Source organism: Saccostrea cucullata, unplaced genomic scaffold (genome assembly GCF_032062105.1).
Source record: "Saccostrea cucullata isolate Sc308-1 unplaced genomic scaffold, CSIRO_AGI_Scuc_v1 ctg3355, whole genome shotgun sequence".
Lineage (NCBI taxonomy): Eukaryota > Metazoa > Mollusca > Bivalvia > Ostreida > Ostreidae > Saccostrea > Saccostrea cuccullata.
This window is the reverse complement of record NW_026929939.1, coordinates 57,581-76,074: the sequence shown is the minus strand read 5'-3', so window position 1 is coordinate 76,074 and position 18,494 is coordinate 57,581. Positions and strand designations below refer to the sequence as shown.

General features: G+C 32.1%; 1 protein-coding gene across 1 annotated transcript; it reads left to right on the top strand.

Annotated features, from left to right (window-relative positions):
* Positions 1–1,703: 1,703 nt before the first annotated feature.
* On the top strand, positions 1,704–17,752 carry LOC134282492 (multiple epidermal growth factor-like domains protein 10). Its single transcript, XM_062764900.1, has 13 exons — positions 1,704–1,905; positions 4,925–5,149; positions 5,447–5,668; positions 7,714–7,842; positions 9,013–9,162; positions 9,261–9,398; positions 9,743–9,892; positions 10,192–10,329; positions 10,676–10,825; positions 13,049–13,130; positions 14,895–15,100; positions 16,567–16,703; positions 17,556–17,752. The coding sequence occupies exons 1-13, from the start codon at positions 1,770–1,772 to the stop codon at positions 17,580–17,582; spliced, it is 1,890 nt and encodes a 629-aa protein (XP_062620884.1). The 5' UTR covers positions 1,704–1,769; the 3' UTR covers positions 17,583–17,752.
* Positions 17,753–18,494: the final 742 nt, after the last annotated feature.

The window sequence follows — 18,494 nt, the reverse complement described above, 5'->3', positions numbered from 1 at the left end:
TTATTAATTAAAAGCAAAGAGGGACAATTCTTCTTGGACAGGTCAAGGTCGAAAATTAGGACAAATTCCGCTCTTCCACATTGATACGCAAACATAAAGATTACGCAGGGTTCTCCATGAGCTGTTTTACTGTATTGCTTCCGACACAGTAAAATTTTCTCCGACACAGTAACGGTTCGAATTTAATGCTTGCGACACAGTAAAACTTTTGTCGAAACAGAAAGATCTGTGATAATCAGAAAGTCCAAGCATATCAATTCTCTATAACTGAAACTTTAATCAAAGCAAATCTAACAGTTAGAGCACTTAATTAGCACTTAATTAGGGCTTCACCACTCATAACCAATTATCTCCTTGACCCTCACCGGAGTTTACGCATTAAGGAACAACGACAAATAATTTGTTTTCACACTTCAAGTAACGATTAATTGGTATTTGGATTTAAAATACATCGTATTTTTTTTAAATATCTAATTTTTTTTTTCTATTGAGCCGACGGCTCTAGAATTATGTTGCAACTGAAAGTTAAACATCGTAGCGAAATGAATTGATGTTAATAAATCGTTTATGTAAATTTACAAGGAACTTTCAAAGTATTCTGAAGATTTTTTTTTTTGTTATTCGGTAATTCGATTAAAAAAAACTGAAAAAAATAGGGCAAATTTACTTTCAAAAATAGTAATTAAGTAGTTCGACTGTATTGACCAGAATTTCCTCTGCTTTTCAGAACATCGTTTTTCACTTTTATCAATATGTACGACCATACCATTTGTGTAACGAATTAGTGATTTATGAAAAACTGTGTGTGCCGTATTCTTTTATAATTATAAAGAATAGTGATTCAATCGCGAATTTGATCGCAAAAATATCGCAAAAATTTAGTGATTCGCGTAAACTGTGCAACACGGTAAAATTTCAAATCATGGAGAATCCTGATTACGTCTACATTATACTGAGTATTCAGCTAATTTATGAAATTGTATCTGTTATGCATTTATACTTACTGAATATTAGGCTATTATGGATCAATATGTAGTCAGAATCAAAATTATTTTTTTTAAGAACGGGTAATCTGATTTTCCTCAGATCTTAAAATGGGAGGATCATATGCATGAAAACGTATTTTCCTGAATTTTTTATGGTTTTCATCATTCTCACAGAGGCATAATGCTCATTTACCTAATAATATCGTTCAACAACCATGTCAAAATAGCATTAATAATGGACTAAACGCATTTTGTAAAGAAAAAGAAACTAACATTAAAATTTAACACTGATCAAAACATATTTATAGTAAAACTAAATCTTTGATGAATTAAAGTTTTGAAAAGAGAAAACTTCAAAATATCAATATTCCCTTTAATTCACAAATTTAGAATGGTTTAATAATCAGGTTAGGTATGGGTGAAAAGAAGAAGACACTTGCAGCGGCCTTCAAGTCGACCTTTGGATATATCGACGACGTATTGTCAATGAGCAATGGTTTTTTCCATTCATATGTCAACACGATATATCCTGATGGGCTTCAAATAAAATATGAAACGATCATCAAATTATCAGCATTTCGTTTCGTTTAAGAAATTGAATAAATCTCAAAGGTTTACAAAATGGAAAACCCAACTTTCCTTTAATTTAAAGCTGGTGCTGAAATGGGATGTTAATTGTCCTATTTTGCGCTAGTAGTTCAAGATTAGATACGGAAATAAAAAATATTGTATGTATATATCTCCTTTTCAGGAGCGTATTATAAAGCATTTTCATAGTTATTCATGAATCCTCTTCAGTTCAACTATAGCATTTTTCGGAAATCAAATATGGAATTTAATCCTCGTAATCCATTAATAATTTACATTTGGATGAATGTCATATTCTTTGCTCCCTGTCACGGTAATGTTACTTTTAAAGGTATGTTTGAGAAATTTAACATGTCAAAAATATCTTAATTTCATGGAATATATGTAATTTATTTAAACGTAAGAGAGAAAGTGTCTCTTAGTTTTAGGATAAATTTGTCAAAAAGAAAACAACAGCAGTTAAGTAGTCTTGCTCCAGCAACCATTTTTGCTGTTAACAGACGGAATTTACGGAAACCCATCTAGGACCTATCAAAAAATATTTTTGAATTCGTTATAACGATTTTTAGAATTCGTTATAACGAATTTAATTTGTTATAACAGATTTATTGAATTCGTAATAACGAATTTAATTTGTTATTACAGATTTATGGAATTCGTCATAACTAATTTAATCTGTTATTACAGATTTGTTGAATTCGTTATAACGAATTGAATCTGTTATAATTACAAATTTGTTGAATTCGTTATGACGAATTTAATCTGTTATTACAGATTTGTTGAATTCGTTATAACCAAATTCTTGAATTCGTAATAACGAATTCAACAAATCTGTAATAACAGATTAAATTCGTTATAACGAATTCAATAAATTTGTAATAACAAATTAAATTCGTTATAACGTATTAAATGAATCTGTAAAAACAAACTGAATTCGTTAAAACGAATTCAATGAATCTGTTATAACAATTTAAATTCGTTATAACGAATTCAATAAATCTGTTATAACAAATTAAATTCGTTATAACGAATTCTAAAAATCTGTTGTTATAACGAATTCAAAAATATTTTTTGATAGGTCCTAAATGGGCTTCCGTAGGAATTTCTAATTTTACACTTCAATTTTCTTTTGTAAAATTCAATATTCAGATATTCTGATAACAGAATAATTTTCCGCTATACTGACGATGAAGAATTTTACTTCACACCTTATCCCATCCATGATGTTTTGAAGGTCTGTGTTTACTCCTTTCCTATTTTTCATCTCTATACTTAAATGTAAATCTGAGGAAGCAGATTCGTGGAGAAAATTTTGAAGAAAAAAAAACATTCATATTACCCGCTGAATAATGAAACCATGCCCTACAGCGTAGCAAAAGTAAACATTGCTTGACGACGGGTGATATTAAAAAAAATGTCACTTTAATACATATTTGTAAAAAAAATTCAGTTTAATATTATAAATGTTGCATGTACTTCACATTGAAAATTTCTCCCCTTGAAAACCATTTTGAATTTCGGCTGCCCTTCGGTTCTCTTTGGGTGAAATTTTCAATGTTACACTCAATTAATTTCAAAAAATCATTATTTTTCATAATGTTCAATGGACCTTTGAGTTTGAAAAATATTTGTTATCTCCATATATTTCATTTCATTTTATTCCGGTAAAAATATCATAGAATGTCATGATTCACATTCAAAACATCACAGATTAGCCTTCTTATAGAAAAAACACATTAGCAGTTGCCATAGAAACGGTTGTTTGGAAATGCGGGGAAGATATTAACGAGTTTATTTTCATTTTTAATTCTTAATACGTGAAATGAGAATAAAACCGCCCTATGTGGTATATAAAACAAAGATTATGCCATTATTACGATTGTTTTATGTTTTACAAACCTTTGTGTGAGAGTTTTACTGATTTCAATTGATATTTTGTTTATCTGTTGATGATTAAGTGTTCATCTTTAAGTTGTAAGACAACCTCAAGTTTCGGTGAAGCCGTGCGTTTTGTGAAAATCCCGGGGTCACTCTATATTAAACGCATATATTATGGACATAGGCTGGGGGAAAATGCATTTAGTTGCTGATTTTCTAGTTGCAGAAGAAATTTAAGAATAATAGAACTTACATGGACGTTTGTTAAAGATGTGGACTCTTTTTGGAGGATCTGTTTTAATTAAGGGTTTATCTACCAAGACAAATTAAAAGCGTTTATGGATGTTGTCGACTGATGTACTTTTCTTGACATTGCTACTGAAATTTGAACAGCATATTGGGAGTATTTTGAAATATGATTGAAAAATGAAGATAACATGGTGCGAGAGAATACCCAGGTTTTTCATGTGAAAAAATGGAGAAAAGAGAAGCATTTTGAACAATTACGTTTCCATAACGTGACGTAACATATCTAACTTGACGTAACATCGAAGTCTCCCCCGGGTTCCACAACTAACCATTTTCAGAAAGCTAGTGTGACAATATCAGTATAAGAAGACGGTACGGTTTGAGTTTTATTGTGCCCTAAAAATTTAATGTTCTTAAAAAATTATTATATTGGCTTTAACAATAGTTGAGTAGATGAATATGATAAATCATTAAAATAGATGGCGTGAAGAAGAGCCTTTCTTGAAATATTACGTCATTAATTTGGTACATTTTTAAGTTTAATGCAAAAAAGCTTCAAAATGACTCGTTTTTCTGGTAATTTTCCTTTAGAAAATAGTGTCTGCCACCGTCGCCCGCTTTAATTTTTGGATATATTGTGCAAAAAGCTATCAAAAATCCCATATCTCAAAATCTTTCCGGGCGACGGTGGCAGAGTATGTTTTCTGAAAGAAAATTCCACTGAAAATTGATATCTTCTGCAACTTTTTAAGAAAATACGGGAAAATGCACAAGTTAATGACGTCACAATTAGAATTAAGGAGGTCATATGAGAAAAACCATTTGTGTATTCTTACTGCAAAGAATTCCTATGATTCAGAAAGAATAAATTTCAATTTCTTATATCACTTTCATATTTTAGAAAAATATAGGGCTTTATTTGTATTGAAACTGTACCTTCTTCTTTGAAAGTAGTTACATTTACCAATATTGTTGCATTATGACTCTATATTATAAATATGCCTGTTGTTTGCTTTCATCAAATTACGATAAAACTTTAGAAAGAAATTCAACGAACTTGTGGATCGACCCTAGTATATATTATTATTATTAACTTAGTTGCATGACATTCAGATGATAGATACATATGATAGATATTACTGAATATAATTCTTTTATGTATCTTATATCTTTCGAACGTGCGATAGGTATTATGTGCTCTAATATAATTTTCATCTCTAAAGATAAGCCTTCCTTACTTATAACTAACAAGACGAAGGTGGAAAGCAGCTCTCTGTATGTATGGGGACCTTACTCCGGAGATGCAAACAAAACCATCGATAGGAACTTCAATCAGAGTTATGTTGACTGTATGCACACGGCCCCAGGACAGTCAGAGGCCTGGTTAAAGATTGATCTCGGTAGAGTCTTCAATTTGAAAAGTGTTCGAATTTGGTACAGGAATGACCGTGAGTTGTTTTTTTTTACAATTAATCGGAAGAAGGAATAGATAAATGCAATTATACAAGAAAAGAATGGATTTAATTGATGGTTCATATATATAACTTTGTCTGTTCTGGAATTAAATCCAGTTGTATGATCAGTTTAAAAGCTGATAGAAAGTCATGGAATTCATTTTATAAGGCAAATCTTTTAGACATGAGAATCTGAAAACATAAAAAAAATTGATTTCCTTTCCGTTTGAACAGTTATTTTTCAGTTTTAAATATCTCATTTTAACTGTGTTTTTATGCTGATTTGTTCAGGTGGAGCGTACAGCACTAGAAGACTAAGCGGGTTTTCAATACTTGTATCCAATAATTCAGAATGGAATATAAATAACACCTGTTATCAGGATTCCGGAAATGTTACTCTTGAAACAGTGCTTGATGTGAATTGTTCTGATACAGCCCAATATGTAAAGATATACGCAAATAAGGATATTGATGGGGGTGCTATTCTTGAGATATGTGAGTTGGAGATTTACGGTATGTCTTTCCTTTTTACGGTACATCTAGGTCTTTCTTTACTGAAAACCAACTATTATTCGAGAAATATTTTATTTGCAAATCTTCAGTTTGAAATCATTCCAAGACGATTAATTAACATGATTGCGAAAACATTTTTCTACAAATGCTTGCTTAATAATTGCTTTCCGGCGATAAATATTTGCGATTAAAAAAAAAAGATTGCAGGATTCTCAGATATTTTTTTTGCACCTGAATAATAGTTTATTTACCGTAAAAGAAAAAAAAATCGTACGTGTATGTATTTAATAATTTTCAAGAATAGAAAGTTCATGAATACATTTGTTTTTATTAACAATGCACGGGGTGAGTAAATTCACCATAGATATTGCTACCCTACGTAAGATTTCATAAAGTGTAGGAATTAATATTTCCTTTCAGAATGCGTTAAAATTATAACTTCTAGTCTTGTGAGACAAAGTTTCCAGTTTTACATATACATGTACATTAAAGATATATTCTTGTCCTTTCCAATATTAATGCGGACAATCCCGTCCTGTATCAACGTTGTTGCCCTGTGTACGAGGGACGTTCAAAAAGTACGCGGACATGTCGCTTATAAAAAGTAATCGAGGACGTAATCGGGGAAAATGTCACACATAATATAAAAGAATCGTTACTTAAATGGTCTGCAGAATTTCATATCATAATGTATTAAATTGATATAAATTTTGGGTGATTAATCAGGACATATCAATAAGTCACGGAGCAGCAAAATTGTCGACGTCACGGTAATTATCAAAAAATATGAGCTTTCATTTTCTCAACATTTTCGCATGAGTTCCTGTTCAGTTTGAGTTACCTTATCTACTTAACATCCATGCACCATTTCTTGTCAAGCTTAAACTGTAAAAAACAATTAAAGCATCTTCTTTTTTGTTTTAAAACCCCAAAACGTGGGTATTAATGAGATCTAATGTGACACTGGTCACTCTTAATCACGCTCTTTACTGTTCGAGTTTTTGTAAACAATCTCCTTCCCGTCCTCCCGTATAGCCTGTTTACAGAGGTCTAACGGTCTAAAATTCCAATTTGTTATTTGTAGACAAATGTCACGAATACCCTAGTTAAATACATGTTTTATTATGCATATTTTGGATCTATGTTGGCGATATCTCGAGCTTTACACAAAATTTAACAAAAGTGTGGTGCTTCGTCAATTCCAGAGACGTCATGTTTACAGTCAATTTCACAGGAATCGCATCGGAGAAAAATCACCTTATTTCTTTTAGAGCTTCAAACATCACGTAAGAAATCTAAATACATCGTAATAGAACGATATAAAAATACATTTGAGAAAACTGTCGAAAAATATCGTGAATTATAGAAAATTGATGAGTTAAATTTTGGATTCCGCATGTGTTTGTTTCAAATATTTTGTAGTGCATAGAAATTTTGTCCAAGATTTATTGGAATCTTTACGATACATATTTCTGTTAAATTTCATGACTGTATGACGTCTGTAAAAGTTAATAATAGCAGAGTCCGCGTAATTTTGAACGGTCCTCGTATTTTATTTACAAAATTGATGCCAGTTCTATTGTTCACATCAGTTATCTCAAAGTCAAACATTTAACATATACCTCACAGCAAAAAAAAAAAAAAAAAAAAAAAAAAAAAGGGGAAGGAAAAAAATAGGGGGTTAAATGTAATTCGAAAATAATTAAAGGTAGAAAATAAATCCAGAACATAATGAACAGGTTTTTGAAATAAGTAAATTAAACATAGTGAAAGTTGTTCTTTTTCCTTTCACCACGTGATATGGAATCGGGAAAAATCCAATAAGAATTTCCTTAAAATTTCTCAAAAAGTGTATAAAATGTAGCTAATAACTGTAAAAACTATACATATATAATCTGTAAATAGTAAAAAAAAAATCAGAGTTGGCTCTCAAGAAGGATATATTTGGTTTTCAGTTAATTGATTAATTATTGCCAGTTGGACTATATAAACAATTAAATTGAAAATATACAGTGAACGTTATATTTTTTATGTAAAAAAAGCAGGTTGTTCATACCAGGACAGTGTTGGAAATTGTATTTCTTGCGACCAGTGTAAGAATGATTGTATGATAAACGGGGAATGTGACGAACAGGGATGTAAAAGTGATAGCCTCCCTCCTCCATTCTGTAAAGGTATTTCCTCATACGAGGGTTGTCCCAAAAAGTCGTAGACAGGGAAAACATTTTAGTTTCTTTTTGCTAAATTAAATTTCTTTCCTTGTCATAGCAACAAGTAACATTTTATGATCATGCATTTCAAGTTTCATGATGATATCACATCTAATAAGAAAATTATGTGAAAATAAAGAAAGAATGTAAGTATACACCGGCGCACGAAAGCAAAAGTAAATAACGTCATGATCTCTTTATCTGCTTTACTCGCGTCCATTAACATTCAATATTTCCTTTTAAAGTGATAGACCACTCTTGACTAAGGGACTTATTTAAACTCACTATTGTCCGTTTATTTTATTGTTTAAATTGTTTTTAAAGCAGATTCAAATTTCAGTCGAAATTTAGTAGGAAGATCGCCTTATATTGCAGGCAGGAGAGAATACACTTTGTTTGACGTCGTTCGCGTCCAGATTGTTCCCAATTGTCTGCGTTTAACAAATAGTTCTCTGCTTCTTACATGCCGTAACTATTTTCGGGAGAGAGATAAACTCTCATTGACTATTGTTCCATTTAAAAATAAACTTTTTTAAATTAAAATCTGGTGTGTAACGTCACTTCTTTACTCTTTTTCCCGTCTACGATGTAAAAAAAGCATATTCAACACAATTTATTACATCTCCGTGCGCCGGTTACGCGTTTTACGACTTCATTTTCAATAAACTCAATTCCAACGATACGATGAACATCATGACACCAATCGTTTGTTTTTAAAGCTATTTGTATGAAATTTGGACATATTATTTAGCTTTTGATTCTGGTTTCAGTGATTTAAATTTGATTTCAATGTATTACATAGTACTAAAGAAATAAAACCAGATGTAATAGTTATATGCGTTGATTAAGCCGAATTTTGTTCGTGCGCCGACAGGCCTTATCGGCCTTCATATAAATCGTCCTAAAATTTATAATATGAAAGATATATATTTAAAAATTCACAATTTTAAAGGACATTGAATATATTATGTCTATGCAAAATTTGGTTGGTATTGGTTGCATGTTTATAAAATTATAAACATTGTCTACGACTTTTTGGGACAACCCTCGTATATGTAATGTAAAAAAAATCTGATTTTTGAGTGTAACCGGTGCATGTATTTGTGGAAAAATTAAAAAAAAATATATTTTTAGAATGCAGGGAAGGTTTCTACGGAAGAAATTGCAGTCATGTCTGTGGACACTGTGTTAAACAAGTAGTATGTGATCAGGTGAATGGTTCTTGTCCTTCGGGATACTGTGAACCAGGATGGAAATATACACCTGATAAAAGATGCAATGAAGGTATTGATGTAATTATTTTTAAATAAACATTGCTATAACTCTCATACTTTAGTTCAACACGTACAGTTCTTAAAATCAATATACATGTTTGACTATAGAATGTGATGGGGGAACCTACGGGTTATACTGTAGTACCAAATGTGGATACTGTGCAAAGGGAGTATCGTGCAACAAAGTTGACGGTAGCTGCCCCGGAGGTTGTGAAGATGGATGGACGAATCTCTACTGCAATGAAAGTAAACTCACAACTCTTATTTAATGAAATTAAATTCATTCAAATGATTAGGTCCCACTAAATCAATAAATATTTTTTAATACAATGGAAAAGTTATAGGAAGGACTATCATAAAAAGGGATATTAAAACGTTTGTAGCCTTTATGAATTTCATGCAATAACTTGAGTGTTAATTATTATGTAACTACATACACATTTAACTGCAGAATCTGATCAACAGAAAACATTTAAATCATTAAGTGAAAAGTTATGAGGATACGTTTTTTAATACTTCAGACCGAGTGCTACATGTTTTTTTTCCAGAAGGTTGTAGCATAATTTTGAGCAGATCTAACTTATTTGCAGCGTGCAAGAAAGGTTTGTACGGAAAGAATTGCACTCGTACTTGTGGACATTGTCTGGACAAAGCTACATGTAATCACGTGACAGGATCTTGTCCTTTCGGTATTTGTGAACCAGGATGGAAACATACTCTTGAAAGAAGATGCAATCAAGGTATATGATCTGATTTTTTGTTTACAGTAAGGTATGTTATTGAGAAGATGTTTGAACTCCTTACATTCAGACCGATCTCAAGCTGCAAACTCAACATTAGAATTCCAAACTGGGCAAAGGAAAACACGCAATCATATAGGCGACGAGTATATGTTAAGTATATATTTAAAAAGTTACTGCGGAAATATTACAGAACATACACTAAAAATATATGTAATTATTTTTAAATAAACATTGCTATAACTCTCATACTTTAGTTTATCACGTTCAGTTTTATCAATGTACATGTTTGACTGTAGAATGTGTTGGCGGAACCTACGGGTTATACTGTAGTACCAAATGTGGATACTGTGCAAAGGGAGTATCGTGCAACAAAGTTGACGGGAGCTGCCCCGGAGGTTGTGAAGATGGATGGACGAATCTCTACTGCAATGAAAGTAAACGCACAACTCTTATTTAATGACATTAAATTCATTCAAATGATTAGGTCATACTAAACCAATAAATATTTTTTCAATACAATGGAAAATTTATCGGAAGGACTTTCATAAAATGGGGTATTAAAACGTGTTAAGCCTTTTTGCATTTCATGCAATAACTTGAACGTTAAACATTATGTAATTACATGCACATCCAACTGCAGAATCCGATCAACAAACAGCATTTAAATCATTAAGTTAAAAGTTATGAGGACACGTTTTTTAATACCTCAGACCGAGTGCTACATGTTTTTTTTTTCAGAAGATTGTAGCATATTTTTGAGAAGATCTAATCTATTTCCAGAGTGCAATAAAGGTTTGTACGGAAAGAACTGCGCTCGTTCTTGTGGACATTGCCTGAACAACGCTACATGTGATCACGTGACAGGTTCTTGTACTTCCGGTCTTTGTGAATCAGGATGGAAACATACTCCTGAAAAGAGATGCAATCAAGGTATATGATCTGATTTTTTGTTTACAGTTAGGTATGTTATTGAGAAGATGTTTGAACTCCTTACATTCAGAACGATCTCAAGCCGCAAACTCAACATTAGAATTCCAAACTGGGCAAAGGAGAACAAGCAATCATATAGGCGACGAGTATATGTTTAGTATGTATTTAAAAAATTAACTGCGGAAATATTACAGAACATACACTTAAAATAAAAGACGTCATAGAGTGGGCAGTATCTATTTCACGGGTAGATGTTTTTTTAAAGATAAATTTATAACCAAGCTGTAGCGTAAGTCTGGAAAGCTTTGAGTCGATTTGTGTTTGCGGATCTGGGTTTAAAAGCTGTCAATTAATTTTTACCTTTAAGGTAGTCCGATCCTTAGGTTTATAAAATTAGCAGTTAAGTAATCAAAAAACCCATAGAAGTGTCTCTGAATCCACAGAGTAATGTTAATTTATCCACAGTATTTCGTTAAATTTAAAGATTAAAGTTAATCATATTATATAGGTGAAATTGTCAAATCTCAAATATTTTTGAAGGAAAAAGCGAATTGGAATATCAACACTGCATTTTCTAACTGCAAATTGATCAACAAATATATTTTAGATTAAAGAACGATAGATATCCAGGCATTCAGAGAAATTGTCATGATTTGTATACTCAGTGCTTTTTTGGTACTTTTTATCTTCTATTTGCGTCATGTATTCTATAATACATAGTGCAAAAGGTTTTCGCTATCATTGCAAGACACCACAAATCACCCTATTTCATATCATGCTAATAAGCATTGGAATCTAAGGCTGGATTCAAGAAAATCTTATTTCTCTAAAACTGTATTATTTTTTTTTCCTTTTATAGGGTGCAAATATAAACTTCTATAAGACCTTTTCTAAGACTTCCAAAACCTTGAATTTTATAAAGATCAATAAAATGAAAATTGTTGCCTGAAAAAATTTCATTTCAAGATTCATTTTGATGCATTTCAAATTAAATATTAATTTTTGGAGTTATCTTTCCTGGCTGAGGATTGGATATCCTTTAGAGTTTTTCGACATTGGCACAATAATTTGCTAACTTGCATACAATAATAAACGATGTCTAATTTCACAAAACCTATAAAAATATAAGAATAGATAAATTATAAAACGGTTTAAAATTTTCAGAACGTTTATTAAATAAAGCATGCAAATAAAATGAATATCAGCTTTATTTAACTTTAGGATAGTTTGTAGTATAAACATGTTTTTTTACAAACTGCCTCTCCTTAATAACTCGTGTTCACTAGCTAGGTTAAAAAAAAAACTCACCTCTTTTAAATCTGTATACCCCAGGTCTAAAGGAGAGGGGGTACAGTATACCGTTTTAACGTAAGGTTGTTTGTCCGTCCGTTCATCCATCTTTCCGTAACAAATTTAATTTTCTTCTCAGTTTCCTCAGCAACTACTCATCGCAGTTTTATCTGAGGCATGCTATATAGTGGGATTCATTTTAGATCCGATTCGATGTCAACGTTCTGTTTATCTGTGCGTCAGTCCGTTCTATACCTAACAACACATTCGTCGCAGTTTCCCCAGCAAGTACATCTTACAGATGTTTGAAATTCTAGCAAATACTTTGTCGAGATATTCCATGTAGTTGGGTTTTTTTTTATCTGGCTTATATTCTCTGCTTTAAAGGATGCAAAAATCAGCCCATTTCCCAACTTTTGAAAATATACAATAATGCTTACTGTCTGGAGTTAAGCTTTATTGAGCAATCACTTGACGTTTTCAACGATTGGTGACGCGTTAACCAAACCTTTTGCGCTTTTTATGGTTCTGAAAATATGTTTTCTGCATGTTTTGTTTACCTTAAAAATAGGAAAGATACAGAAAAAAACATTTAGCCTTTTTATCTTACCTCAACGAAGAAGGGGAAACTTATGTAATACCCTCGCCGTCGGCATCCTAGGTTAAGGTTTAGGGTTTGGAGCAGTTTTCTTTTTAAGTACGTATATGCCCTATATTTTTTAGAGATGCATGGAAGATACTTCTTGTATGTTTAATTGTACCAGTCAAGGTTTCAGATGCTGGAATTTCAGCAAAGGAATACCCAGGTTAATGTTTTAGGAGAAGATTAACATTTATGGTGCAATTTTTGGTGTAGGTCTCATCTCCAAGTTACTATAAGCCCCATGTTGACCATTCTTCATGGATGATACATCTTAGGATGCATATTTCCAGGCTTGGTTTGGGATGCTAAATCTGCCCTACATTTCCGTATGAGTGAACAGATTAATGTTTTTGGTGCGTGTTTCATTTCCAAGTAACAATTAGCCCTTTAATGACCAAACTTACATGGATGATACATCTAAGAATGCATACAACAAGGTTTGTTTCGGATGCTGAATCTGATCTATATCTTCCGGATAAATGAACAGGTAAACGTTTTTCGTGCAGGTTTTATTTCCAAGTTACGATGAGCCCTATGTTGACCAAACTTACATGGATGATACATCTATGGATGTATACAACCAGGTTTGCTCCGGATGCTGAATCTGACATACATTTTCTGGATGAGTAAACATGTTAAAGTTATTGGCGCAGGTTTCGTTTCCATGTAACTTTGAGTCCTTTAATAACCAAACTTGCATGGATGATACATATAAGGATGCATACTACCTGGTTTGCTTTGGATGCTGAATCTGACCTACATTTCCTGGATGAGTGGAAAGATTAGTTTTTATGCAGGTTTTATTTCCAAGTAACTATGAGCCCTATGCTGAGCAAACTTGCATGGATGATACATCTAGAGATGCACACTAATTGACTTTCTTCGGATGCTGAATCGGACCTACATTTTCCGGATGAGTGAACAGGTTAAAATTATCGGTGCAGGTGTCAATTCCAAGGAAATCTGAGCCCTTTAAAGACCAAACTTGCATTAGTGATACATATAAGGATGCATACTACCAGGTTTGCTTCGGATGCTGAATCTGACCTACATTTTCTGGATGAGTAAAAAGGTTAGTTTTTATGCACGTATTATTTCCAAGTAACTATGAGCCCTATACTGAGCAAACTTGCATGGATGATACATCTAAGGATGCACACTAACGGATTTGCTTCGGATGCTGAATTCGACATACATTTTCAGATAACGGATAATGAAGGTAAAAGTTATGGTACAGGTTTATTACCAAGAAACTATACGGTCAATATAAACCAACTTGCACAAATGATGCATCAAGGGATTAAAAACTCTCAAACTTGCATCAGATGCTGGATTTGAAGGACATTTTTTTGATGGGCGACTAGTTTGAAGTTTTTAGATAGGTCTATTCCAAAGTAACTGCAAGCCCTATCAGATGAGAATTGCATAAATTTTGAATGTAAACTTTTTAGAATGTCGGCTAATTTGGTGACTTAGCCTTATTTAAAGACAACATTCGTTTAGTTGAATTCTCTAATCTCTGATTATCTAATATGTTTTTTTTCTGTGGCATAAAATGTAAAATTGATTCCGTATAAGTGGAAATTTTAGCGAGACGCAAATTTAGGGATTTATCCTTAAAGATAATTCATTTCTTTTATTTTCTGTGATTGATTTTCATGTTTTCATTTTCATTATATTTGTATGGAAAATTAAACTGAAATCGCTCTTTTTCTACCAAAATAACTTGAAATAAATCTTATATTTGAAGAGCAAGGCCAATTCCCTTGCTGTACTATGAATGTAATTTCCTTCAGTTTTGAATCTTTCTTCACGTTTTAGTCAGATGACTGCTACAGTAGTTAATTGAAAAAAGGAAATTAATGTTAATTAATAAGAGAAACAATGTTTTCCCTTTCAGCGATTTTTGTATTTATTACCTAATTTAACAGGTTAACATTGTTCCTTATTTTGGCCTTTTACAATAACCTTCACAATTTTTTGAATGCCCTAAATGATTCTTTTTTACAGGATCAAGTTGTCATAACTATTATAAAAAAAATGTATAGAAATAAGATACGCAGGAAAAGTTATGTTTTCCTCTTAAGAAATGAGTAATGAATGTTGTTATATACCACCTTACCAATATTTCTGTAGAATCTGTAAAATGGATAATATTTATTTTAATGAGTGGAAATTAAATAAATTTTCAGCATGCAGAAACGGTTTCTACGGAAGGAACTGTAGTTTTCTGTGTGGACAATGCGCAAACAACGCAAAATGTGACCACGTGACAGGATCCTGTCCTTCTGGTCTCTGTGAACGAGGATGGAAAAATACTAGTGATAAAAGATGTAATGAAGGTAAATATTTCTGTACTGCATGGTGCTGGTTGTCCCCCGCTTTGGCGAAAGCGAGTGGGCATTAAATCTCATTTGTCTGTCCGTCTATCCGTCTGTCCGTTTGTCCGTCTGTCAGTCCGATACAAAAACTTTAACCTTGTCCATAACTTTTGATAAAGTGAAGATCTAACTTTCATATTTCACATGCGTATTCCTTGTGACAAGACCTTTCTTCGGATACCATCAAATTTGGACTTTTGACCTTGGAGTTTGACTTACTTTTACACAAAAATTCTTAACCTTTACTTTAGGCATATCTTTTGAATGTTAGAAACTAGGACTTTCATATTTCACATATGCATTTTTTATGGCAAGACCTTTCATTGATACCGACAACTTTGACCTTTTGACCTTGAAGTTTGATATTTCCGTACTTATGAAAAACTTCAACCTTGACCATAAATTTTGAACGGTAAGGGCTAGGGTTTTCACACTTCACATATGTAATCCTTGTAAGAATTTATTGGATAGAAGAAACTTTGACCCTTTGACCTTGACCTTGGAGTTTGACTTTCTTTTCAAACACTTTGGCCTTGGTCACAACTTTTAAATGGTAAATACTAGGACTTTCATATTTCACATATCTATTCTTGCCTGAACTTTCATTGGAAACCAACAACTTTGACATTTTGACCTTGGAGATTTCCATACTTATGAAAAAACTTTAACATTGATCATACCTTTTGAATGGAAAGGACTAGGGCTTTTATACTTCACATACGTAATTCTTGTGAGAAGAACCTTTCATTGCATACCAAGAACTTTGACCCTTTGACCTTGACCTTTGAGTATGACCTAATTTTCAAAAACTTTAACCTTGGCCATAACTATTGAACGGTTAGGGTTTTCGTCTTTCACATGTGTATTACTTGTGACCTTTCTTAAGAATGAACATCTCAGGCCCCTTTACCTTGGAGTTTGACATACCTTTCAAACATTTATCCTTGACCATAACTTTTAAACAGGTGGTGCTAGGGATTTGTATTTCACAATCGTTTTTCTTGTGAGAAAATCCTACTTTGGATTATAATATATTTCATTTGCATTTAAGAAAGGTTATATATTCTATGTTGCCTTATGAGGTCATCAGTGTTTCACAAACACATCTTGTTCCTTATATTGAGAAGAGATAGGGCTTTCATATTTGACATGCGCATTACCTGTGACAAGATATATCCGAGCATGCTATGATTTCTTACCCCTTGACCTTGACCTTCACGATTAACCTTTTTTTTTTTTAAAAAAAATCAACTTCAGTGGTAATTTCTAAATAAACGACATATGACAGGGTGTACATATTAGACACAATATGTCAAAAAATGACATCTCACCCACTATAAGACACGGAAAGCGGGGGAACGCAATTAAAAATACGCATGTAGCAAAGTTAACTACATGCGTATTTTTAATTGAGTTTTTGATTGCAGAATGTGAAAACGGAACCTTTGGGTTGCATTGCCGATCTAAATGCAGCGGACACTGTGCTGGGGGATTATCGTGCAACAAAGTGAACGGAAGTTGTCCTGAAGGGTGTGGGGATGGATTAATTCGTACTGCAATGATTGTAAGTCAACTCTTTACACTTTTCTTTTAGAATATTGATATGCATAGTGAAATAAAGGACAGATGATACAAACAATTTTTTTCTTTGAAAAAGATTTAAATAATGTCAAAAGTTTTTAAAAGTGGATGGTTCTTAGAACTTTTTTCTCCGAAGAACTGGAAAATGAAATAGACCCGGAAAATATTAGTTTCAGTTCTTAGGAGAAAAAATTCTAAGAACCATCCGCTTTTCTAAACTTGTGACATGATATTAAATCAATTTCAAAGAAAAAAATGTTTGTATCAGCTGCCCTTAATTGTTTCTGATTTCTTGAATGACATTCCTTGTAAATAAATTGTAAATTGATTTGCACAAAAATGACAATAAATGTCGCACATGCACACTAAAAGAAGAGGACTTATTCATTAAGATTTTCGTCTTACTGTTAATTTTTTGTTAATACAGATTTATTAAAAAAAAATCCCATCCCTGATTCCACAACACGGAAATTAAATTACTTTTATTATGCTTTTCCAAATAAGGAGCAGATCCATTGAATCATACGTATTATATCAAATTATTTTTTTAAATGAATATCAAAATTGTCTAAGTCTAAAATCAGTTTCTCAGTAATCGCACACAACGTCAGGAAATTCTGTAAATTGAAGCATTTAGATCAATACTTTGCCTCTGATGAGTTCAACAAAAAATAATTACATTTATTTATTAAAGAAATAAGATACGAAGGAAAAGTTCTGTTTTCCTCTTATGAAATAAATAATGGATGTTATCATATGCAACCTTACAAATATTTCTGTAAAATTTGTACAAAGCATACTTTTTTTGAATAGTGGAAATGAAAAACATTTTCAGCATGCAAAAACTGTTTCTATGGAATGAACTGTAGTTTTCCCTGTGGAAATTGTGCAAACAACGCAACATGTGATCATGTGACAGGATCCTGTCCATCTTGTCTTTGTGAACAAGGATGGAAAAATACTATTGATAAAAGATGTAATAAAGGTAAATATTTCTGTACTACACAGTGCTTGTTAAATTTCATACATACGTACTTTAAATTGCGTTTTGATTGCAGAATGTGAAAATGAGGAATTTGTTTTATGTAAATTTATTTTCTCCAATTTTACTTTAAAATATATGTGCGAAATGTTAATGTATACGTTTATGAATATACATGTAAATGTTCCCGAGGTTATAAATTATACATCTTTTTAAGAAACGGAATTATTTCTAAAATGCTTAGAACTGTCCAAAAATAGAAATGTCCTTACTTCTTAGAGAGAATTACCTCACTCCTTTCAATTTTTCGATCACGATAGCCGGGTCACAGTAGGCAGTTCCTAACAAAAAATGCTATAGTATACTATATTTAACTATAGTTTACTATAGTTTAATACAGTAAATCAAAGTTCCAAAGTTTTCACTATAGTAAATCAGTTCCAAAGTTTTCCCCATAGTAAATCAAAGTTCCAAAGGTTTCCCTACAGTAAATCAAAGTTCCAAAGTTTTTACTGTAGTAAATCAAAGTTCCAAAGTTTTCACCCATAATAAATCAAAGTTCCAAAGTTTTCACCATAGTAAATCAAAGTTCCAAAGTTTTCGCCATAGTAAATCAAAGTTCCAAACTTTTCACCATAGTAAATCAAAGTTCCAAAGTTTTTGCTATAGTAAATCAAAGTATTTAAGTTTTTGTATGTTTTCATTAAGTTTTTTAATTATTATTGTGTTTTAAGGGTAATGATTGTGGTTGGTTTTGGCTGATTTTTGTTGTTCATCTCAATTTAAATATGC